Below are 26,680 nucleotides of genomic sequence, written 5' to 3'. Positions count from 1 at the left end.
AGAAAGAAAGAAAGAAAGAAAGAAAGAAAGAAAGAAAGAAAGAAAGAAAGAAAGAAAGAAAGAAAGAAAGAAAGAAAGAAAGTCAAATTACCACTATCAAAGAGAAAAGGGTTAATTTACTGTGAACAAAAAGAAAATTACAGCAATTATTAGGAGAAATTTTGTACTATTGTATGCCAATAAATCTGAGAGTGGATGAATATATACATAAAAATAAACTGCCTAGATTAACAGAAGAGGATATAGAATACATAAATAAATATATTTTAGAAAAAGAAACTGAACAATCCATCAATGAGCTCTCTAAGAGGGATTAACAGCTAAATTCTACCAAACAATTAAAGAACAATTAATTCCAATACTATTTGAAAAAATAGAGGAGTCCTACCAAATTCCTTTTTATGACACAAATATGGTGCTGATACCTAAACCAGGAAGAGCAAAATATTTTAAATAAAATAATAGTAGGGAGATTATAGCAATAAATTACAAAGATCACACATTATGACAAGATGGGATTTATGCCAGGAATGCAGAACTGGCTCAATATTAGGAAATCTATCAGCATAACTAACCACATCAATAACAAACAAACTATATTATCATCTCAATAGAAGTAGAAATGGCTTTTGACAAAATACAAAACTCATTTCTATTAAAAACACTAAAAAGAATAAGAATAAGAAGAGCTTTCCTTTAAAAAAAAAAAGCAGAACTATCTAAAACTACATCAGCAGACATTATTTGTAATGGGGATAAACTAGAAGCCTTCCCAGTAAGTTCAGAGGTAAGGTAAAGTTGTCCACTTTATGCAATATTGTACTAAAAATGTTGTTATAGCAATAAGAAAAAGATATTGAAGGAATCTATAGCCATATGAAGAAATGTTCTACAACACTATTGATTAGAGAAATGCAAATTAAAACAGCTCTGAAATACTACCTCACACCTATGGGATTGGTGAATATGATAGAAAAGGAAAATGATAACTGTTGGAGGAGATATAGAAAAATTGGAACACTAATGCACCACCAGTGCTTTTACCTTCCTTGAACACGTTGGTTCTTATTCAAAGTTCTAAGGAACAAAAGGAATACATCCAACCATTTTGAAGAACAATTTCTAACTATGCCCAAAAAGCTATAAAACTATGCATACTCTTTGACAGAACAATATCACTACTAGGTCTCTATCCCAAAGAGATCTTTTTAGTGGTGGCAAACAGTTGGAATTTGAAGAGATGCTCGTTAATTAGGGAATGGCTGGTACATGATTGTGTTGGAATACTATTGTGCGATAAGAAATGACAAGTAGGATGGTTTCAGAAAAACCTTAGAAGACTTATATGAACTCATGTAAAGTGAAATGAGAAGAAACAGGAAAGCACTGTACACAGTAACAATACTGTATGATGATCAACTGTGAATAACTTCACTATTCTCAACAATACAATGATCCAAGACAATTTTATAGAACTTACAATGAAAGGTGCTAGCCATCTGTAGAGAAAGAACTCGTAGAGCCTGAACACAGATCAAAGAAACTTTTTCTTTACTTTATTTTTCTTGATTTTTTTTTGCCTGTGTTTTCTTTCACAGAATGACTTACATGGAAATGTGTTTTGCATTATTATACATAACCTATGTCATACTGCTTGCCATCTCAATGAAGGAGGGGTGAAAGGGAGAGTATTTGGAACTTAAAGTTGTTATTTTAAAGAATGCTAAAATTGTTTTTATATGTAACTGGGAAAAAATAAAATATTAAATAAAAAAAAGATTAGGCCGATGAGGTATCATAGTGGATAGAATGAAAGATTTGTAGTAAAGAACTCAATTCAATCTGTCTAAGGTAATTACTAGCTTTAGTTGTGTGACACTGAGAAAGTCATATTCTGCACTAATTTTCTTCATCTATAGAGTGGGGATAGGTAGTAATTGTATCTGTAAATGACTTTGACAGTCTTAAAGTTCTATATAATTGTTAACTGGTATTATCAACATATCACCATCATCATCATTACTGGAATGGAGACAAACTTGAGTCAGTAGACTATAAGGAAGTCATTGCAATTGTTTGGGTAAGATGAGAGAAATGAGGAATTGAACTAAGATAATAATTGTGAGATTAAAGAAAAATGTAGAAGCAGAAATGCAAAGATATGGCAACTATAAGGCAAAGAAAAGTGAGGAACTGGGACTTATGACAAGCTTACAAACTTGGGGAGACTTGAAGAATGACAGTATCCATAAGAGAAACAGGAGAGTTCATTAGAAAAGAGCATCTGTAGCACAAGATAATGGGTTATAATTAGATATGTTCCATTGAAGATGACTCTGGGACATACAGTTCTAAATATCCAACAGTGAGATGGTTATGCAAGACTGGAGCTCAGGAGAGATTAGGGTGACAGAAAAATATCTAAGAGTCATCTGGATAGAGATAATAATGCAAATCAGAGGAGCTGATGAGGTTATCCAGAAAGAAAATATAGAGAAAAAAGAAGAGAGATTCTAAGACAGAGCCTAGGGGGTGCACCCACAGTTAGGGGTTGTGATACAGATGATGATGTGGAATAAGAGAACGAGAATTTGTCAGATAGATAGAAAAAGCAAGAGAGAGCAGTGTCAGGAACACAGAAAGGAAAACATAGGAGGAAAAGATGGTGAACAGAATCAAAGACAGAGGAGAATGAAGAATGAGAAAAGACTTTTAGATATGGCAGTTAAGAAGTTAATCGTAATTATGGAGAGTGGAGTTTCAACTGAGTGATAAGGAAGCCAGACTGCAAAAGGCTATGGACTGAGAAAAATAAAGTGTACACAGCTCTTTCAGAGTTTGGTAGAAAAAAGAAGACATAGGATCATAGCTTCAGAAACAGTAAGGACCAAGAAAAAACTTTTTAAGGACTGAAAAGATTTAAGCATGTTTGACAGTAGTAAAAAAAATAAGTAGTAGACAGGGAAAGACTGATGATTATGCAGAGAAAAGTGAATGATTAAATGGGCGATTTTAATGGCTTTTTTTTCCTGATCTTTTACACGAAGTAAAATGGGCATTTCCACATAGAAAACAGAATAGAACGAGGATTATACATGAAACTAGAGATCTCTACTATGTACAGCTTGCCTTTCTTTTAAGTATAAAGTAAGTTCAACCTATAATTTTCTCATGCTTCTTTCTGATTTTTTTTCCTGTTCTCTGGAGTTCTTTGTTGTTGTTATTGTTTTAAAAAGATGTTGAGGCAATCTGTTGGAGAAGATGGAAAGGAAAGGAAACAAGGACATACAAATGGGTTGATATTGACAAAAAGAAAAGCTACTTTATTCTCAGAAACTGAAGAAAAGGTGTAGGAGGTGATGATAAGGGGTTCTGAGATGAAGAGAAAGGCAGAAGTAGGAGTAGATGGTGAATGGCCTCAATTTTCTCAATAGAATAAGAGGTAAGATCCTCATCTTGAAGGGATGTGCTAGAGGAAGAAATGGGAAGCTTGAGAAGAGAAGAAAGAAGATTTGGAACAGCTTCTGTGGGGAGTAGGATAGGGAATCAATTGGAAGACAATAAAAGGATTCAATAAATGCTTCTTAAGTTGAAGTAGACTGAATTAAACTAAAATGAAATTGAACTTTGGATGGAGTTAAGACAGCTTTCAGCAATAGATGTGATAGCATTTTGGCTATGTATGTTTGTATGTTATCTCAGCTGAATATCCTTTCCTATGACAGTGATATAATGTGTCAGGAAAACACATTTTCAGATCAAATACTGTTGACCTAAGAGTCCAATATCTTACTTTAATGCAATGGAGGTTTTGAGGTCATATTCTACAAAAGTTTCAGATGTCTACGAATCTTCTTTATTCCTTCATTTCTGTTCACTATTCATTAACTTTGAGAACAGTTCATCCTATTTGTCTGCAGCACCAAAGTCTTTTTTCATTTACATGTCTGGAGTTGGTCCTAAAGAACTTCCAGATCTCTCTCACAAAAAAAAAAATGTCACTCTTTTCCAAAACTCTAGCACTAGCTCCAATTCTCATGCATATATAGAATTTCCAGGGGCGGCCAGGTAGCACAGCGAGTAAGAGCACCGGCTCCAGTGTCAGTACGACCTGGAGATCGAATCCCGGGCTCAGACACTTAGCATCCAACCAGAAACACCTGGCCATGTAACCTTGAGCAAGTTACTTAACCCCAATTGCTTAGGGGCGGCCAGGTGGCTCAGCGAGTAAAAGTACTGGCTCCAGTGTTGGGATGACCAAATTCCGGGCTCAGATACTCAGCACCACACCCAGAAATAACGGGCTGTGTAACCTTGAGCAAGTTACTTAACCACAATTGCTTTAAAAAAAATTTAAAAAAAAAAGAATTTCCAGTATTCTCGCTACCAACTTGAAGTCTTCAGTATATAAAGTGGCATGTAAAATGCATCAAGTTTAGAGGCCTGGTTAGACAAAGATTCATAGATTCTTGTACAATTCCTTCTTTCTGTTCTGTAATAGATACAGAAATGCTCATTTTAAGTATTTGTTAAGTTTAGATTTAAATAAATTTTTCAGGCTTTTCAGTTTAAGATTCTGAAAGCAAGGCTTCAGCAATGTGAGCCAAGAATTACCAGAAGTGCTGCTGGTTTTTTGAAGAGGCAGAAGAACTAGAAACCAAATTGCCAATATTCAATGGATTATGAAGAAAGCAAGAAGTTCCAGAAAAAAGCATTTAATATTTATGCTTCACTGAATCCACTAAAGCCTTTGTGTGGATCACAACAAAATATGGCAAGTTCTCAGAGAGATGGGAGTACCAGATTATCTTATCTGTCTCCTGAGGAACCTGTATGTGAACCAAGATACAAAAAGTAGAACTGAACATGGAACAATTGATTGGCTTATGACTGAAAAAGGAATACAACAAGACTATATATCGTCACCTTATTTATTTAACTTACATGCATAGCAAATCATGCAAAATGCCAGGCTGGATGAATCAAAAGCTGCAATTAAGGTTGCTGGGAGAGATGTCAACAATCTCAGATATCTAGACAATACCACTCTAAGACTAAAATTAAAAACCCTCTCAATGAGGGTAAAAGAGGAGAGTGTAAAAGCTGGCATGAAGCTTAACATAAAAAACCTAAGATCCTGGCAACTGATCCCATCACTGACTGGCAACTTAGTGGGAAAAGAAATGGAAGCAGTGTCCGATTTTATATTCTTGGGCTCAAAGTCACTGTAGACAGCAAGTGCAGTCATAAAATTAAGACGTTTGCTCCTTGGGAAAAAAGTTATGGCAAATCTGAACAGTATACTGAAAGCAGAAACATCACTTTACCGACAGAGATCCGTACAAAGTTATGGTTTTTCTACTAGCAACACATGGCTATGAGAGTCGGACTACATAAGGAAAACTGATGGCTGCAGAATCAATGTTTTCAAATTGTGATGCTGAAGAAGGCTTTTGAGAGTCTTCAGGACAGCAAGGAGATGACAATCAGTCAATAAATAAAGAAATTATTTCAGGCTATTCACAGGAAGGTCAAATACTGAAACAGAAGCTTAAATACTCTAGTGACATGAGAAGATGCAACTCATTGGAAAAGACCCTGATGTTGGGAAAGACTAATGGCAAAAGGAAAGGGGGATAGCAGAAGATTAGATGGATAGAGAGTATCACAGAAGCAATAAACATGACCTTGGACAGACTTCAAGAGATAGTAAAGGACAGAAGGGCCTGGTGTGCTGTGGTCTGTCAAGTCACAAAGAGCTGGACACAACTGAACAACTGAAAAACGACAACAGAAATCACTAATTCCTTGGTATGAGATCTGGGGAGAGGAATGGAACCCTAGACCTCATTTCTCATTTCAGAGGATATTCCCTCTTATTAAATTTCCTATTTCTCTCAAGGGTTCCACTATCCTTCTAGTCACCCAGGTTGACAGCATCAAAGTCATATTTGACTTCTTCCTTCTCCCTTACTCTTCTTATTCAATCAGTAGCCAAGGCTTGTCATTTTTATCTCTTTAGTATCCCTCAAATCTAACTCCCCTCCATTTACGATTACAACTCTGGTCTAAGTCCATCACCTCTTGTGTGGACATAACCCCCTAGTTGTTCTCCCTAAGTCAGTTGTCCCCATTCTAATCTATTTTTCATATAGATTTCAAGGTGATATTTCTAATGTCTGACTATGCCACTCTTCCACTCAATAATCTTTAGCAGTTCCCTACTGCCTTTAGGATAAAATATAAACTCTCTGTTTCACATTTAAAAGCCCTTCTAATCTAGTCTATCTTACCAGGCATATTACACATTACTCCCCTTCACACAATCTACAATCCAACCAAACTGACACACTTGTTATTTTTCACACTTGACATTCCATTTCTCATCTCCATATCTATGCACAAGTTTATCTGTTGTCTGGAAGGGATGCATTCCCTCTTCATTTCTACCTTGCTTCTTTAAAAGCACAACTCCTGTCATCTACACTTTCCCTATCATGACAGATGACAGTGCTGTCTTCTCCTGAAATTTTGTATTCACTAATATATATATATATGTGTGTGTGTGTGTGTATGTATACACACACATATATCACATATATATTTCTGTGATAGGAATAATTTTCAAAGAGGCTAATTTAGACGCAATGTAAAAAAAAACAACACAACTATTTCCTAACAATTAGAGGTATCCAAAACTAGGACTCACTGCCTTAGGAGGCACTGGGTTTCTCCTTTTTGGAGGTCTTCAAAGAGAGGCTAAATAACAAATTGTTGGGTATACTGTTTTTTCAGTATGGGTTGGATCAGATGGACCCTGAAAATCTAATATTCTGAATGGAAGAGTGCAGTAAATGCTATTAGCTTTAAGGAATATTATTGATCTAGGGCAGCAGTTAAAAGTTCTTTCAGATCTAAATGTGAGAAACAACCTGGGGTAGGTCTCTTATTTAATATTTATGTGGCACTAGATATGTTCAGAAGCTCTAGTTTAAATCTTGGCTCTGCTGTTGACCAAATGTGAGAACTTGTAAAAATAATTTAACCTCTATAAGCTTCCTGTTTCTCATCTGTAAAATCAGAATAATACTTCTACCTACCTACCAATTTCATAAGCTTATTGTATGGGTCAATGAGATAAAGTATTATTATTTTAACCTGACATTCACAATAACGAGCACAGGCGGTAAGCACTTGAGACACTCTATTAAATGCTTGCTGAATATAAACATAAACTTATCTCCAACTTGACCAGGAAATTCAGTGGCACTTTGTTTTATTCAAAAGTAAGTTCAAGGAAATCATGCAGGAAGTCAGTTGGTAAATGGGCTTATGTTAAATATCTACTGTGTTTATAGTGTTGCACATTTTTTTAAAAAAGTAGAAAATAAGCATATATTTCTTTTACATAGTGCTTTTCCTCTTGTTTAAGAATATTTGATCTTCATAACATTGAAACAGATAAATTATTATAATCCTCGTTTCATAGATAAGAAATTGACTACAACATCTGCCTAAGTGAATTGCCTCCAACACAGTTAGTGAGAACATGATCTCAGATCTCTAGATTTCTAGCTGCATGTCCTTTCGACTACTGGTCCCACAGCCTAAGAGAAGTTGGAAATCTAGTCTATTTTTCTTTTTTTTTTCCTTTCTCCAATTTATTTATTTATTTTTAGTTTTCAACATTCATTTCCACAAGATTTTGAGTTACAAATTTTTCTCCCCGTCTTTCCCCTACTGAAATAGCTAGCCTACTGAATACCCTCTCCCATTCCCCACCCCCCAACTTTCTAGTAAGGCAAGATGGATTTCTATACCTCAGTGCCTGTATATCTTATTTCCCAGTTGCATGTAAAAAAAACAATTTTTTTATACACATTTGTTTGTAAAACTTTGAGTCCCTGATTGTCAATTTTTCTTTAAAGAAAAAAATTACTTGGGGCAACTAGGTGATGCAGTGAATAGAGCACCAGCCCTGGAATCAGGAGGACCTCAGTTCAAATCCGAACTGACCCTTGACACTTACTAGCTGTGAGACCTTGGGCAAGTCACTTAACCCCAACTGCCTTGCCATCCCCCCTCCCAAAAATAAAATTTCCAGTCAGAAAAGCCCTAGATTATGGTTATCTAGGTAATTCCTGGTAATAACTACTATCTGTAGAACTCAGATATTATTAAGAATATAGCAGTAGAATAAATAAAAATCTAGACTATACAGAATACTGTCATAAGAATTTTTTTCTTGAAAAAGCATATTAACTGATAAAATGAGATTTTATATGAAAAGTACCTTGTAAATTTCAAAGCACTACTTAAATGTCTGCAGCACTATTATTACAATGTTTTAGATTACAAAGTGCTTTGTGTCATTTACTCTCATCTCATTAACAAAGGAACTAACCAAAAGAGAAAATGTAGTAAAGCACTTGTTAAAATCTAAATTCTGTATTTTGTCATTTGACATTTGTCAAGCAGTGATAATGGCAGCAGCAGAAGCGGTAGTAGTAAACCGCAGGGACAGAACTATGACCCATATTGTCTCACTAAAATTTGGCATTGTAACCACATTTTTATATGGTCAGTTCTTGGTTTTAAAATAGTTTTAAAATTTTTACTATATTTTGTGGTAAAATGAGTTTGAAAATAAAGAGAAAAAAAGAGGGGGTCTTCACATACAGAACTCCTTGCATGAACTTTTGGAAGTAAACAGACAAGAATTTCATAGGAAAAGCAGGAATAAATGGATCATGATCTATATTGTTGGAGGAAGTTCTTAAATTAATAAGATTATAGATACACTTGAGTATTTAAGAACTTAATAGTTGAAGCATAATAATAACAAATTCTGATATTATTTCCCCCCTAAAAAACCTTTACAGGCTCCTCAAGGTTTACTGAATATAATCCATTTTCTTAAAGTATTCAAGACTCCATCAATAAACATTAATTAAGCTCTTGTGTGCCAGGCACAGTATATGCCCAGCACCATGCTAAACACCTCAAGAAGCTCAAAATCTAATGAGGGAGGACAGCATAAAAAAATGGTTGAAAATGAAGGTAACGGGCGAGAGGAAGGGAAGGGAAGGTACCACAAGGGCAAGATGAAGTCCTACAGTCCAAGATAAATTATGAATCCTTTGTCTTGAGTGCCTTCCCTTACATAGAAGATCTGGGAGGAGTTCTCAATGTCAACCCACAATCTACTGCAATTAGAGGGAGAGAGAAGTGCAAAGAGGAGGGAAGTGGTACAAAAGAAATTGAGTTTAAGAGTTGATTTGATCTTGCAGAAAGCTGAGTTTCAAGAGACAATGTACTCTCATCTTTTCAGTTTTATTGCTCACTATTCCCCTTCACAATTCTATATTCTAATAAAACTGAACTACTTTCTGTTTACCAAATAAATTCTAATTCTGTCTTTTCCCATTTCAATACTTTTGGCTATTTCATCCTTTATACTTGGAACCCACTGCAATCCTACCCTGATCTGTTCCCAACTCCATGCCTATCAAAATTCTATCTTTCAAGGAACAGCTCAAGAGTAGCTTTCTAATTTAAGTTTTCCCTGATTCACCTTATTATTCGTAATTTCTCCTCCCCAAAGTGTTGCTGAATGATCTTACATATTTAGCAGATTCTAATATATACTATAAGGATCTGTGTCATTCTATTACCTCTCCTAAAACACAAAATTCTCAGAACAGGCAGCTACGTGGCAAAGTGGATAAAGCATTGGGCTTGGAACCAGAAAGACCTGAGTTCAAATTTAGCCTCAGACACTTACTACCTATGTGATGCTGGGAAAGTCACTCGACTTCTGCCTGCCTCATTTTCTTCAACTGTAAAATAGGGAAATAATAGCCCATACCTTGCAGGGCAGAATATCAAAGGAGAAAATATAAAGCACTTAGAATAGTGTCTGGTACACAGTAGGTACTATATAAATGCTTGTTCCCTTATTCCTCTGCAAGGCAGGGACTGTCTTAGTCATTTTTATATCATGTTCCCCATGAGATCCTCATCCCCAGAATAATGAATTAAACAACATGGATGAATTAATAACTGTTGAACTGAAGCAAACGTAATTAGTTTATGACCTTGTCTTATACATATAACTATATATCACTATTAGGCTAATGTCCATAGCAAAGAAAAATTATCAGTCAATTAATAGATTGTTTAAATTTCAAACAAATGTGTTCACCTAACAACACATCAATCATAAGAAATTAATGCCCTCTAACAAATGAGGTGATTTTGCTTTTCAAATATGTTTGGTTTTCATAAGTCTTACATTTAACTGGAATGAATCAAAACATAAAGGATGACAAACCAACACTGAGGTTTCAGAATTATAAAAAGAGAACAACCTCTATATTTGCATACTGTTCTCTGAGCCAGAAAGTGCTATTTCTTAAAGACTAAGCAATTACAGAGTATAAGACTTTTAGGTTTTGCTCCTGTGATAGGATGCAACCTACAATGGCATGTATGAGTTCACTATTTGTATGCAAAGGGCTCTTTAATCCTGGTATTATCCTTAGAAATACAAGGATCTTAAAAATTGCCCTTATACATGAAGTCATTTAATAAATTTAAATGATTTTGGACAAACATGTCACATAAGCATAAGCTTGCAGTGTTTTCAGTGATACCAAGATATCTGCTAGCACAACACAACTTCTAAATAGAAATAACTCTCTCGTTGTTTTCGTACTATTATGGATCTTGAAACACAAGCCTCTTTAAAGCAGGGCTTCTGGACCTCAATATGTGTATCATGAAACACTCTCGAAGTCTGGCGAAACCTATGGTCTCCTTCTCAGAATAATGTATTTAAAATGAATAAAATAAAACAAAGATTACAAAGAAAAACAATTTTTTTTAAGTTCACGGAACCCAGGTTAAGGACCTCTCTTTGAAACATAGCTGTGAATACATGTTATCTCATTTGACCCTCACACCATCCCTAAGAAATAAACACTATTATTATTCCTTTTTTATAGATGAGGAAAATGAAGCTAGGAAATGTTAACTTACTTGCCCAAGGTCACATTGCTATTAAATGTCTTGCAGCTGAATTTGAACTCAAGTCTTTCTGATACCAGGTTCAGTACTATATTCACTATGACAACTCATATTTACTAGAAAAGGATTTCTGAAAACATTCTCTTCCAAGTTTTTGCTAATAGTTTATTTCTCCTGAAGACTCACCCAGTTATTTTTTTTCCCAGCATAAATTTCCATGTGTTCTCCATACTGTGGCTCTTCAAGTAATGTCTGGTATTCAAACATGAGGCGAGAGCTCTCCCGAAGGCGGCTACACTGAAACTGGTGATACTGCTGCACAAGCTCCTTCACCACGAGCAGAAGGCAGTCGGGATTAGAGGGATCCCAGGATGCAAGGTTCTGCCGATGACATGAACAAAGGGCCAGATCAAAAAACTGCTGACATAAATTCACCATCATAATCTTTCTCCAATACAGAACCCAAAGTGCCTCAGAAAGTCTCAGAGGTGTGGGAGCTATTGATAAGCCATAAGCACACAACTCAAGTTAGAAGCTTCTCTTGACTTCAGCTTTCTCTGTTCTAGACTTCTTGTCATTTTAATGAAAATTTTGTTGGATAGTAGAAAAGACTGCTGGACTTAGTGATAATTAGGAAGACCTGGGTTCAAATACAATTGTTGATACTCATTAGCTGTATAATCTTGGGTAACTCATTTAAACTTCTTAAGCAACTCCAGAAAAACTTAACCAATAAGTCACAGTTTGCAATCTGTGTTGATCAAGGGAATCCCATGCTTTCCAGAGGATATTTTTGTGCTGACAAAACCACAGATCCTTTGTATTTTCGTGTATCCCTGACAAAGACAAAATCCTGTTATTATGAAGATGTTAAGAGTTGAGTAGCGGAACAGAGGGTGAGCTATGAGAAAATATGTAATATCAGGTTTGGGAGAGACCTTAAGTACAGCTGTACATGAATGTTTTTCTTTATCACAATCTAGCTTGAAGGCTATCTAGCTATATTTAAATTTTATGTACTTATTGATGTCAGAACAGTGATGACCTCAGACCTAAAGCCTATTTTTCACAAGGTAGCACTGGCATGACAGCAGTGGAGACAGAAAATTGGCCTCACCACAACAAGTTAGGGTTGAGTTTGGTAGGGATAATTATAGAAAGAAACAACAGTGTCAAAGTGTACTAAAAGTCTGTACTGAGTACTTTAGTACAAAGAGTACTAAAGTGAGAATTCAGGAAAGGTGTGAGGAGAAGGCTACTTTGAAATTGTATTAAATTTAGAAGAAAAGGGGAAGCTAGGTGGCACAGTGAATAGAGCACCAGCCCCGGAGTCAGGAGGATCTGAGTTCAAATTCAGCCTCAGACATCTAACACTTAGCTAGCTATGTGACCTTGGGCAAGTCACTTAACCCCAATTGCCCTATTTTCCCCCCTCCAAAAAGCAAAAGATAACTAGATAGATAGATAGATAAATTTAGAAGAAAATCAATACAATCCATATCACTGTCAATTGTTTTTCAATCTCAAGATCCAGGAAATTAAGATTTAAACAAATTCTTTACATTAATTACTATTAAATTAAACCAAATTTGTTATCAAACCAAATTGTCCTACTTAATCAAATACGTGCCACATGTTAACTTTGAGCTGTTTCTTTAAATCTTTAAAATCTGAGCCTCAGATAACATTTCCAGAAAACATAACATAATCTATAGGAATATAATAGTCACAGGCATAAGAATATTTTACAAATCTCTCCACCAAACTCCAATAAATTACAATGTCTGAAAATAAAGTCTTAGGAAATGAATAATGACATTTTACATTAACCTAATTATAAACAGAGAAGCATGAAATTTTTAAAAAGTAAGCTCATTTGGAGAACACAAAAGATAGCAAAAGGAAAAACATGGACTCCACGAAATTATTTTAAGAAATCCATGTGTGTCAACAATGACTACTTACATACACTATGTTTTCATCATTTCTCCCTACATTATCATCATTCAAATGAAATGTCATTTTTGTTTAAAAATTCTTGTTGGTGTTTTTGTAAAACTTTAATGTTTTTACTTTTTATTAAGTAATATCACAAATCCTAAGGAGGAAAAGGAAATGACTTTGTTTAAAGCAACATATTACTAACCAGAGATCCATCTGTAGAGATTTCTAAGTTTTATTGATCCATTTTTAAATATCCCTACTAAGTTTGTTACCTGCGAAAGAATGTTACTTATTTCTTTATCCCCAAGCTGTCATATCTTGTAGATTCTATCCCTATAATATCTCTCTCCAGAATTTGTTCTCTCCATTCACACCATAACAATCCTATGTCAGGCCCTCATTACCTATTGCATAGATTACTACAAGAGCATTCAAATTGGTTCCCTGAACCTAGCCTCTCCCTTATCTAATTCATTCTCATACAAAAGCAAATTGCCATTCCTAAAGTAAAAGCGTAACCATGTCACTCTTAGTGGATCCCTGTGGTCTCTAGGAAAACATAAAGTCCTCTGTTTGAGATTTTAAACCCTTTACACTCTGACTTTAGTGTCTGTCTGTCTCTCTACAAGTTGATTTCATATTACCCTCCGTCATGCATTTTTCATGCCTGCCAAAGTGGCTCATGCACTGTGCTACATAATTGATATTCTATCTTCTGCCATTCTGGTACAAACCCCACCCCATACAGGAAATACTCTCCTTTCTCACTTTTCAACTTTTAGAATTCTCACTCTGCCCACATTTTAAGGTTATGCTTAACTGCCACCTCTAAAAAGGGCCTTTACTGATTTCCCCAGTTGTTAAGTGTTTCCTCCACTTCCAAATTACTTTGTGTTTATTTTTTTGTGTGTCTCTATATACACATCTACAGGTATATAAATATTTACACACACACACACAGAGTATATAGGATAGACTTGGGTCTCAATCAGGCCAAACCTAGGTTCAAATCATGCCTCTGACACATAATAGCTACAAGTAATTCTGGGTAAGTCACTTGTTCTTTTATTACCCCCAGCAAGTCTCTTAAGCTGCTAAACTACAGGGTTGTAGTTGATTTGCCTCATTAGAAAGAGTTCCCATCGTGAGTTCCTTAAACTAATGAAATCAAAGGTCTAGTCCAGGAAAAAAAGGGGGGGGGAGAGAAAATCTTGTATTTACTTCACATTGTATCCCTCCAGTAAAAATGTAAACTTTTTGAGGGCAGCAGTTATGTCATGTCTGTCTTTTTTACTCCTAGCACACTGCTTAACATTACAACATGACAACAGATAATGGAGTTAAGAGTCAGAAATCTGGGTTTGATTTCCAGCTCTGATATTTAATATCAGAGCAAGGAGGTAAAGTAATACAGTAAGTGTATACAATAGGAAACAAAAGGCAGGATATCTATTTTTATTAATATTTATTAATAATTTATTAATATTTTGTTATAATATAATATATAATTATAATAATTTATTAAGTACCTACTATGTACCAGGCACTGTGCTAATTGATAGAGATACAAACAAATGCAAAAGACTGTCCTAGCTCTCAAGGAGTTCAACATCTGATGAGAGAAACAACAAGCAAACATATTAACAAACAAGCTACATACAAGATAAGTTCGAGATAATCAACAGAGAAAAGGCACTAGAACTAAGGGAAATCAGGCAAAGATTACTGTAAAAGGTGGGATTTTAGCTAAGACTTGAAGGAAGCCAGGGAAACTAGGAGGCAGAGTTGAGGATGAAAAGATTTCTATACATGGGGAAGTCAGTGAAAATGTCCAGAGTTAGGATATGGAATGCCTTATACAAGGAGTAATAAGAAGGTCAGTGTCTCTGCATCACAAAGTTCATGTGGGATTGTGATAGAGGTAGGGAAAAGGTATAACATGTAAGAAAACTGTAAAGATGGGGTGGGGAGGGAGGCAGGTTATGAATGGTTTTGAATATCAAACACAGGATTTCATATTTGATCCTGGGGGTGTTAGGGAACCACTGAAAAATAATGAATAGGGAAGTGACATGGTTAGACCTGGACTTAAGGAAGATTACTTTGACAGCAGAGTGAAGAACGGACTGGGGAATGGTAAGGGAGAGGGACTTGTGGCAGGCTTTTGCAATAATCTAGCCTGAGGCAATGAGGATCTGTGGTGGCAGTGTCAGAGGAGAGAAGAGTGCATATATGAGCAATATTACAAAATCAGTAAGATATGGTAACATATTGAATAGAAGGGGGGGAGGAGAAGTAGAGAGAGAATGAGGAGTCAAGGATGATGTCTAGGTTGTAAGCCTGGGTGACTGAGAGGATGGTCATATGCTCAACAGTAATAGAAAAATTACAAAGAAGATAGAATTTTGAGGGAAAGATAATGAATTCATATTTATGTGCTGAATTTAAGATGCCTACAGAACATGTAGTTTAAGATGCTCAACACATAGTTGGGAGATGAGACATTGGAGATCACAGAGAAATTAGCACTGGTTTGCCTCAAGATGACAACTGAATCCAAGGGAACTGATGGGATCACCAAATAAAATAGTATAAAGATGAGAAAACTATTATTTTCTTATTATATTAATAACTAATTTCATATACAGAACCCAAAGATTCTCTTTTTTACTAATAGCCATTATTAGTAGGTCAGTTATTAGTAGAATTTTTTTCCCTTCCATGTGAAAAACAGGGCTGAAAACAAAGGGGTTCTCTTCAATCTTAGGCTGGACCCCACCCAACCTGGAGAGCTTATTTCTGATTAAAGAGTAAAGAGAACCTAATCTAGGTGAATTCCAATCCACTGTTCTCCTCAGGTAAGACTAGTTGAAGATGGATCTCTTGGTCTATACTTGCCTGAGGCTGAAATGGCCTGGTTTGAGATGAGTCACATGGTCCAAGAGTGACACTATTACACACAATCCCCAGGACCTGAATAGAATAAGCCTCATTATAATACTTATTCTCTCATTGTTAACCAATCAGCACTGATCTCCACCCTCAAGGAAAAGTCCTATTTCAAAGATATTTGAACATTCAAGTGACCTCCATGTAGGGTCTTTGGTTTCCAAGAGAACACCTGACCTCAATTAATTATTGGCTAGCCTAATTAATAAACTGATTAATTACAGTGAAACTATGTCTCTTGGACTTTTCATTTATCTCAAAGGGAAGAGAAGGGGGACCAGAAGAGAGTCCTGTGGGATATCCTGATTCAAAAACTTTCTGGGAGAGAAATTCTCACAATCCTTTACATCCATAACAAAGTCAGAACAAGATCAGAAGACTCAAGAGTATTACAAGGAGGCAAGAAAAATCATTCTAACACCATTTTCCTAGTTACTCACACTTAAATAAATAGGTGAACTTTGATTCAGCCCCGTCCTTCATTCCCGATATCTGTCATTTTTGAGTAGAAATTTCTCATGGATCTCTCTCTTCCTCCTAATTCCCTCTAGCACTCTTACCTAGATCCCCTCATCACTAGATAGCTATATTACTATGACAATCTCTTTGGTGACCTCGTGAACTCCAAACTCCACCCCCTCCCCATTACTCTAATATACCATGAATAACAAAAATGTGTAGTCAAATCAAAACAAATTTCTTTATTGTACAAAAAAATCTGCCTTAAGTTCTGAGACTTTCATCTCTCTATCAGGAGGTGGATAGCACATTTCATTACCAGTCCTCTAGAATCATGATTCATGATTATATTGATAAGAGCTCCTGATTCTCTTAAAGTTTTTTGCCTTTATTATTTCTTTTTTCATTGAAGCAATGGTACTGTTCATTTCACTGTGTATCAGTTCACACAAGTCTTTCCAGGTTTTTCTGCAACCCTCTCCATCATAATTTCTTAAAGCACAATAGTATTCTATCACATTTGTATATCATAACTTGTTCATCCATGTAATGCCAAGCAAAGTCAACTTCCAAGGTTCAGAATACCAGAATAGTAACTCTCCATTTTATTCAGTAACAAATTAAGATAAAACATTCACAGAACAGAGAAAATCAAAATACAGCATTCACCAAGAGTGATTCAATAATTTCCAAGTACTACTCCACCCTTGGAAAGTACATTCATTTAGTCAATCGCAAAGTCTCTCTTCTCAAATGGAGATTAGTTTCTAATCATAAAAAAAGTATATTCATTTGGTCAATCACAGAGCACAAAAAAGTCTAGTTTCCCACCCCTGGATCACAACTGAATTACAATTATCATCAGTTAATGCCAAGCACCTTCTCAAAAAGGGCAGTGGAGAGCACAAGGGCCATCTACCCCTGAGCTACAGCAAGATATCATCACAGCATTTAGTACCCAAAGAGAGGTCTTTTCTTCATCTTGACCAAAGGCAAGTTCTCAGCAATCTCTGTTCCAGAGGAGACAGAGCTTAACAAAGCCAAAATATACACGGCCAGTGTCCTCATCAATTCACTCTCTGCCTGCAGAACAGTCTCAGGACCCCTCAAAATATCAACAAGACCCAATTCCAGGATTTCTGTAAACATACAACAAGAAAATCCTTTTTGAGGACTTCTCAACAAATAGCAAGGTTCCAGGACCTCTGCAACAACAGTCCTTCACAAGCGGACGTATTTGGCAAAACAACATCAAAACAGACAAAACAACAGCATCACAGCCATGTCTCCTCAGTCCTTGGCAGCTCTCAAAAGTTCTGGGCAGCTCAAACTGGCCCTCAGCAACCCTCTCTCTTTCTCTGCCTCTCTGCCTCCACAATGCTGCTTCCAAAAGTTCTTCTGCCTCTCTCTGCTCAGGGCTTCTCTAAATCCATAGCACCAGCTCCTCCCAGTTCAGCCCTCTCTTTTCACTTCAACAAGTCCATCCCACAAGTGGGATTCACAAGCTCTGGGTTTCAACACTCAACCCGAAAACCAAGCAAATACAGGGGAATCTTTAAATTCCATTACTATTACAATCCACTCCCCAATTTATGGATATACCCTCAGATTCCCACTCTTTGCAACCTCAAAAAGAGCTATAAATATTTTTGTACATCCATAGGCATTTGTTTTGCCTAATCTCTCACTTTCTCTGGCATCCTTCTAATTCCCTATTCTCCCTATTTCCTTATTGAATTAAATGTATTTCTGAACTCTGTATGTGTGTGTGTGTGTGTGTGTGTTCTCCTTTCTTTAACCAGTTCGGATGAGAGTGAGGTTGAATAGTCAGTTGGTCCCTCCATTCCTCCTTCATGTTCATATAGATGTTTACCTGTGTGTTCTAATTATGTGAGATAATTTTACCTAATTTATGGCAAGAATGAAAGCTTGGAAAAGCAAATTCCTCAACATGAAAGGAGGCTGAGGTAGCTTTAGAATATGGCTCTGAGGTATGTCCACTAAAGAAGAGGAGAAGTCAGACAGGAAAGGGCAATGAATTAATTTTCAGACAGTTAATCCCAAAGATTTCAAGAGGAAAAATATGCTACTAAAAACCTGGAGGATAAGTAAATAAATCAACAAAATAAATAATAAAATTAGAAGAAAGGCTAAATATAGAAATATCAAAAAAGATTACAAACTTCTATAAATAAATATTGCAAAACAAAGAAAATCAAAGCAATGTCTGATAAAACACAGAGCCTGTGGAATCATAAAAGGATACAGAAGAATAACAAGATATTACAGAATGATTAAAAATAAAAATTATAAACATAAGAGGACAAATGTCAAAACTTTTGCTTCCTATGATATATATAATTAAAGAGTATAAAAACTGAAATCCACACTGGTGAGTCTTTTCAAAGAAACAAAAGAGAGAACAACATATTTGGAATACAAATGTACTGAAAGGCAGGTTAATTTTGGAGACAAAGAGCAATAACCCTAAAAGAACACATGCTTGCTAAACATACAAAGACTAATTACCTCAAATAGAGAATGCCCAGAGACAATTTAAGAATTATAAGTTTTGGCAGAGTCAAGAAGGCAGAGTAGAGACAGAGACTTAACTTGGGCTCTCCTACAAAACCCTCCAAATGCCTGTAAAAAAAAAAAAGACTCCAAACAAATTCTAGAGCAGCAAAACCCATAAAAAGACAGAGTGAAACAAATTTCCAGGACAAGATAACCTGGAAGGTAAACAGGAAAAGTCTGTTGCACCAGCCTAAGAGAAGCGCAGGTCAGTGCAAGTCACACCAGCATAGACCAGGCCCCAATAAATCTTGAGCAGGTCTCAGGGGACTGAATTGCAGGCAGCTGTGACAATTTTGATACTTCTTAACCCATAAATGCCAAAGAAAACTGAGAAGGTCAATAGGAAAGGTCTGTCAGACCTGAGAGAGAGGGGAGAGCCATCCAGCCTTAGCCCCAGCACTGCCCTGAGGTGCAGGAGCAGTTGTAGCAGTGGCCAGGGTGGCGAGAGTGGGAGCAGTGGCTATTTCCAGAGTTCTCAGCCTACAGATGGTAAGGGGATCAAACAACTAATCAAAAGGAGATTATAGGGTTCTCTTTGCTAGACTGAGGCAGGATTCTGTTACTTCTCCATTCTTGGATCTGGGTCGCAGTCCTGGGTAGAAGTCCTGGGGTGAAAAGGAACACTTCATAGCAGAGCTTGTGGCAGCACTAGAGAGGTAACCCACCTCATAGTTCCAGGGAAGAAAAGAGTACTTGTGGTGACTCACAGACCAGACCACAGATCAGGAGAGGATAAACACCTCTCCATATATCATACCACCTTGGAAGAACTGAAAACTTAAAGGTCCCCAGAAGTATCTCTGAAAACAGTTGCTCATGATGAACTCAAGAAGCTTGGAACAGTTTACCCTCCACAACGGAATCAGAGCCCTTCCTTAACAGTGAGTTTAAAAGTCAAATAATTGGCGGGGAAAATGACCAAACTGAAGAAAAAATTGAGACTATAGAAACTTATTTTGGTAACAAGGAAGATTGATACATACACTCAGAAGAAGACAATAAAGTTAAAGCTCCTATATCCAGAGCCTCCAAGAAAAATATGAATTGGTCTAAGGCCATGGAAGATCTCAAAAAGAATTTTGAAAATCAAGCAAGAGAGATAAAGGAAAAATTAGGAAATGAAATGATAGTGATGCAAGAAAATCATGAAAAATGAATCAACAGCTTGCTAAGAGACCCGAAAAAAATACGAAAAAAAATAACAACTTAAAAAATAAAATAGACCAAATGGCAAAAGAGTTCCAAAAAACTAATAAGGAGAAGAATGCCTTAAAAAAGAAGAATTGGCAAAATGGAAAAGGAGATCCAAAAGCTCACTGAAGAAAATAATTCCTTAAAAATTAGAATGGAGCAAATGGAAGCTAAGGACTCTATGAGAAATCAAAAAGCAATAAAACAAAACCAAAAGAATGAAAATATTGAAGACAAGATGAAATGTCTCATTGGGAAAAACAACTGACCCAGAAAATAGATCTAGGAGAGATCATTTAAAAATTATTGGATTACCTGAAAGCCATGATCAAAAAAAGAGCATAGACATTATCTTTCAAAATATCATCAAGGAAAACTACCCTGATAGTCTAGAACTAGAAGGGAAAATAAAAATTGAAAAGAATTCACTCATCATCTCCTGAAAGAGATCCCAAAAGTAAAACTTCCAGGAATATTACAGCCAAATTCCAGAATTCCCAGGTCAGAGAGAAAATACTGCAAGCAGAAAGAAACAATTCAAGTATTGTAGAAACACAATCAGGATAACACAAGATTTAGCTGCTTCCATATTAAAGGACTGGAGGGCTTGGAATATGATATTCTGGAGGCCAAATAACCAAGGATTAAAACCAAGAATCACCTACCCAGCAAAACAGCGTAATGAATGAGGAGGGGGGAGGGGAAGGGAATTGACATTCAATGATGTTGGGGAATTTAATGCATTCTTGAGAAAAAAAAGAGTTAAGTAGAAAAATTGACTTTATACAAGACTCAAGGAAAGCATAAAAAGGTAAACACTAAAGAGAAATCATAAGGGACTTGTTACAGTTGAACTGTTTACATTCCTACATGGAAAGATTATATTTGTAACTCATGAGACCTTTCTCATTTTAGGGTAGTTGGAGGGAATATATATAGACAGAGGATGCAGGGTGAATTGAATATGAATGGATGATATCTAAAAAACTAAAATTAAGGGGTGAGAGAGGAATTTGCTCGGAGAAAGAGAAAGGAAAACTTAGAATGGGATAAATTATATCACTTAAAAGAAGCAAGAAAAATCTTTTACAGTAGAGAGGGAAAGGGGGGAGGTAAGAATTGGCTTAAGGAGGGAATAATATACACACTTAATTGGGTATGAAAATCTATATTACCCTACAGGAAAGTAGGGGATGGAGGGTGGGGGGGAGGTATAGAAGAGAGGACAGATTGGGGGAGGGGGAAACAGAAGCAAACCTTTTGAGGAAAGACAGGGTCAAAGGAGAGAATAGAATAAATAGAGGGTGGGACAGAATTGAGGTAAATATAGTTAGTCTTTCATAATATGACTATTATGCAAGTGTTGTATGACTACACAAGTATAACATATCAAAATGCTTGCAATGTGGGGAGGTGGGGAAGGTAGGAAGGACCATTAAGAGACTTTTTCAAGTACACAAAGGAATAAAAATGAAAGCAGAACTTAAAGAAATAGAGATAATGGTGAAGGATAAGATCTGAAACACCATAAACCAGATCCCATAGTTCTACAGGTAAACCAATGCAGTCTGTAGAATGGGAGCATGTACAGATGGAAAGAAGGAAAGTGGAGGTAAGTGGAAAATTCAGGATACTTCTAAGTCCATAGGTGAACAACGATGGGCAGATAACTCTAATTGTCTTTCAGCAAGTTGAGGGGCTACAGGGAAATGGGAGAGGTGGAAAAAGGGAGAGATATAAACTGAGAAAAGGAAAAGGTGGTATCTCAACCCATTGGTAGGAGGGAGTCACAAAAAAGAACATTTCCATGGGGAAAGAAATATCTGTCATAATAACAGAAGATGGGGATCTTTAAATGGATCTAATCTTGGGGGAGCTGGTACAAAGGAAACCATTCTCTCTGAAAAGGCTATATATTATAGACAACATTACTCCTCAGGAAAAGGGAAACTGGAGCACAGAGGGGTTATTGGAGAGGATCCAGCATAGCTCTATCTAATCCCAATTCACTCTTTTTTGTTGTTTTGTTTTTAGCTCCAAATTTGAGATCTGTTTCTATCATCACTTCAGCTTATAGCTTCTTAGAAGAGATGAGTTGAAAGGGAAAAATTAAAGGTGTTCATCAATAGATATCTTTCTCCTGACCAAGCCGTTTGTGTCTACTCAGAGAATGAATCTAGTAGAATTGAAAGTTACCAGAAACCCTGCAAAGTAGATACAAGAAGTATTATATTCATTTTTATAGATAAGGAAAGCAATCTCAGAGAAATTAAGTAACTTGCTTATCCATTCAGATGTCAATCAAGAATTATGTAAGTAGGGCAAAGCTAAGATGGCAGCATAGAAGCAGGAAAACTCCATGAGCTCCCCCATAACCACCTCAAATACTTATAAAATATGACTCTAAACAAACTTTAGAGCTACAGAACCCACAAAGTGACAGATAGAAACAAATCTCCCACTGAAGGCAGCCCAGCAGACCTACAGGAAGGGTCCATCACAGCATGCTGGGAGCCGAAGCCCAGCCCCATGACCCAACAGTTTTAACCCCAGGGCAGCCCTCACACGCAGTGGCTGGAGAGGACTTCAGGACAGTGGATCACCAGCAGCTGTGGCAGTTTCAACAATTATCAACCCATAGATGCCAAAGACAAAGTAAAAGGTCAGTGTGGATCTCTATTGGAGCTGGGGGGGGGGGGGTGGGCAGCACATGGTCCGGCCCCTTCCCCCTGGGGCAAGAAGTAGCGGAGGCATGGAAGCCCTGCAGCCACCTCTACATGGCTGCTTCAGAGCTCCTGGCCTGCAGATTGTAGGGGGACCAAGCAAACTATTCTGAGGGTAATCGCTCTTGCTTTAACCTGCTTGGATCTGAATAGCTGTCTTGGATGAAGGTCCTGTAGAGTGTGTGACCAGGTGCCAGAGCTTGTGGGAACTGCAGAGAGGGCACCCAACTAATAGCACCAGAAGCTGCGAAAACCCCAGCAATTTGGGACAAAGCATTCCTCTCTGGAAGCAGAGTTCTACTCTGGCAAAAAGCTCAAAAGTCAAGTAATTGAGTGGCAACATGAGAAAGCAAAGGAGGCAAAGCAAGCACAGCAATCAAACCTTAGATTCCTTTTGAGGGGACAGAAAAGATCAAATCATGCAACAGGAGGAAAACAACGAAGTCAAAACTCCTGCACCAAAAGCTTCCAAGAAAAATATGAACTGCTTACAGCCCATGGAGGAGCTCAAGAAGGATTTTGAAAATCAAGTAAGAGAAGTGGAGGAAAAATTGGGGGAAAAAAATGAGAATGATGCAATAAAGTCATGAAAAGCGAGTCAATAACCTGACTAAAGAAAATAACACCTTAAAAAACAGACTAACTCAAATGGCAAAAGATGCCCAAAAAGCCAGTGAGGAGAAGAATGCCTTAAAAAGCTGAATTTGCCAGATGGAAAAAGAATTTCAAAAGCTCACTGAAGAGAATAATTCCTTCAGAATTAGATTGGAGTAAATGACTTTATGACTTTATGAAAAAATCAAGATACTATTAAACATATCCAAACAAATGAAAAAATAGAAGGCAATGTGAAATATCTCACTGAAAGAAGTATTTAAGTACCTAGGCACTGGAGATACAAATACATTTATATACATAGTCACAGAGATAATAAGTATCGAAAGTAATATTCAATTCCAGGATTTCCAGGCTATCACTACACATAATGCCTAGAGACTAACACACCCAGCAATTTTAGAATATGGCCTACCAGAAAGAACATAGTAATTTGAGTTGGTTTGAGTCTGGGGATTAGCTGTTAGTATTGGGTCCCCCTTCCTTCCTAGGGTCATTTTCTTTTCAGCTCTTGGCTTGGCTCCTCTTAGACATTAGCTCCATGGACTGTCAGCTCCTTCAGATCTTATCTCTGATTCAACCTTATTTTTCTAAATTCTAATTTTCTTATTGATTTTCTAGCTCTAAAGAAGTAAACTAGACTCTAATCATAATCACTTCTAATTCCCTCTACTGTTCAAATCAAATATAACCTATATGGGACCTGGAAAAGGTACAAAATTAATTTCTATGATTACTTCCTATCTCTAAATAGTCCAAATATTGTTAATAGAGTCCTCATATGGCAATATATCTAGTAAAAATCAGTATTCTTTATGAAACTCCCCCCATCTCCAGCACTGGTTTTAATATGAAGCATCCCATTACCCCATTTCCACCACTGCTAATATTTACCAAAACTCTCCTGCCCCCTGCCAACTTCTACAACATCTACCTGAATTTCCATCAAGGAGAAATTTCATTAGTCCCCTTTAAACAATTTCAGCTGTGAACTTTTTACTATAATCATTCATTAATTAAAACAACTTCTGGTTCTATTCAGAGAAGTACCCCTTCAATTCATTCAAAATTAATATGCCCACTTCTTCAGTATAGCTTCCCTTAATTATTAGGTAAAAGTAAAAAAGCTGATTTTACCCTAAATATATTCCATATTCTTTGGGGCAGCTAGGTGGCGTGGAGAATAGAGCACCAGCCATGGAGTTAGGGGGACCTGAGTTCAAATTCGGCCTCAAACACTTAACACTTAGTAGCCATGTGATCTTGGGCAAGTCATTAACCCCAACTGCCCTGCCTTCCCCCCTCCAAAAAGAAAAAAAAAATTTTTTTTACAAAAAAAAAAAAAAAAAAAATTTTTTATAAAAAAAAAAAAAAAAAAAAAAAAAAAAAAATATATATATATATATATATATATATATATATATATATATATATATATTCCATATCCTCAAAAAGGGCAAAAGACAGAATCAAAGAATGAACAACTGTTCCAAAAAGAATGAAATTATTCCATTTAAAAAGTAAATATTTAGAAGGTAGTAGCAGTGTCCTCTTTGTAGCCTATAAATCTATAAACCACAGAATTAGTGAAAACTAAAAAAGTTAGCTTACTCATGAATTGTAATGAATTGTCTGCTTTCTGTGGCAATGGCAGTACTTTGTTGAAGTTGCTTTCTTTTAAATGCAGAATTATCCTTTTGTATAGCACATATGATAAACATTCCCAGTCAAAGTCCATTTACCTAACAAAATGTTAAGAACACTGTATACACTGCCTTTCACAAAGTTTTGTCTATATAATCTTATATTCCTTTTGTTGTTGTTGTTGTTGCTGTTACAAATTCCAGAATAGACTGGAGAAAGCATGGTTTCATCACCTGTCATGCAGACATATTTAGTCTTTGCTTTGGGAATCTATATAATCAGTATTCATATCTCTCAGTTTGAGTCACTGGTACCACTCAGGATCTCCATCATTGCCACACAGTCCTTAAGAGTAAAAGGTAACTGCAAAAACGAAAAGAAAATTAGCAAATGTGATTTCTAACTGAATCCAAACTAGTTTGTTGTTGTTGATTTTTTTTCCTGGAGATATATTTAAATTTTCCAGGTTGCTAGAATATCATCCAGGGATGTGATTTCTTTAAAAGACAGCTTGTTACTGTTTTTCCTGGCTGTACTACAAGAAACAACAGTATGATCATATTTTAAATTGCTTCTATGTTTCTTTACAAGAAATTAACTGCAATCATTTAGTTACAGCAAACACTTTATAGGCTTCCATTTTTCATTAGAAAATGTCAGTCATCTCTAGGATTGTCTCAAACACCAAAATTTTACAATCTTACATTTCTATCCAACTGCATTCCAAATTATGAGCAAATGTTACAAATTACATATGCAGATCACATAGCCAAATAAAGTATAACCACCAAAGTTCTGTCATAAGAGAAGTCACAAAATTATAGAAAAGGTGCTTGAAGTAAAATCAATTCTCTTGCATCAAAGTAGTGATTTATCTAAGCTATACTGGAGACCTAATCAAATCATAAAGATCTGTAAGAAAATTTATTTTACAATCATCTACAATAAGAAACAATGCTAAAACGCTATGTGCTTCAATCAGGGGCAGAAATAATCTGTACATATGATTTCCTTTTGGCAATGATAAAATTTCTCCAATATTATAATTTATCTGTAATCTAATCTCTTTAGATTTTCCCATTAAAGATGAAGACAACAACCCATTTATGCTTCTCCATCTTATGTAACTCTTAACAATGTTCTCCTATAAGTACACATCACAGGAGGTCCACCAAATGTAATGGAATAATGTTTTTTATTTCTCATGATATAAAGAAAATACCAATAGAACACTCGCGCTATTCACCTGTTATCCTTCATATAACCAACTCATTTTTTTTCTCCCTATATTTCCCTGATGACAACTTTTATTCCTGTTCTTTGAAATTTCTCCCTGGCTATATGCTATAACTTGTTCACAACCACAATGCTCCTCTCACTATCTTCTGTGTGATAGTCATTTTCAATTCTTCAGACTCCTGTAACCATGTCTCAGTCATACAAAAGTGGCAGAATACTGGCAATGAAAGACAATCCTTTGTTTCTGGGAGAATTTTAGGATTATTAAAGAAGCTTTGTAATTTTCTGAAGGAAATTTAGTAAATCCCTTT

The 26,680-nt window shown here is 36.2% G+C and overlaps 1 protein-coding gene across 7 annotated transcripts in view; it reads right to left on the bottom strand.

Moving 5' to 3' along the window:
- BABAM2 (BRISC and BRCA1 A complex member 2) overlaps nucleotides 1-26,680 on the bottom strand; it is a 602,274-nt gene that overhangs the window by 398,583 nt on the left and 177,011 nt on the right. For 6 of the 7 annotated variants that reach the window (XM_069072106.1, XM_069072105.1, XM_069072111.1 and 3 more), the window contains exon 5: nucleotides 11,215-11,409. The exons of the other annotated variant lie outside the window; for it this stretch is intronic. In XM_069072106.1, coding sequence (XP_068928207.1) covers nucleotides 11,215-11,409 — 195 coding nt within the window. The remainder of the gene's footprint in view (nucleotides 1-11,214; nucleotides 11,410-26,680) is intronic. 7 annotated transcript variants of the gene reach the window in all.

Source organism: Petaurus breviceps, unplaced genomic scaffold, assembly GCF_028583685.1.
Source record: "Petaurus breviceps papuanus isolate PSGF00001 unplaced genomic scaffold, PetGlider_PUasm1.0 90845, whole genome shotgun sequence".
Lineage (NCBI taxonomy): Eukaryota > Metazoa > Chordata > Mammalia > Diprotodontia > Petauridae > Petaurus > Petaurus breviceps.
Note: the sequence above shows the minus strand (reverse complement) of the source record. Positions and strands in the feature narration are given on the sequence as shown.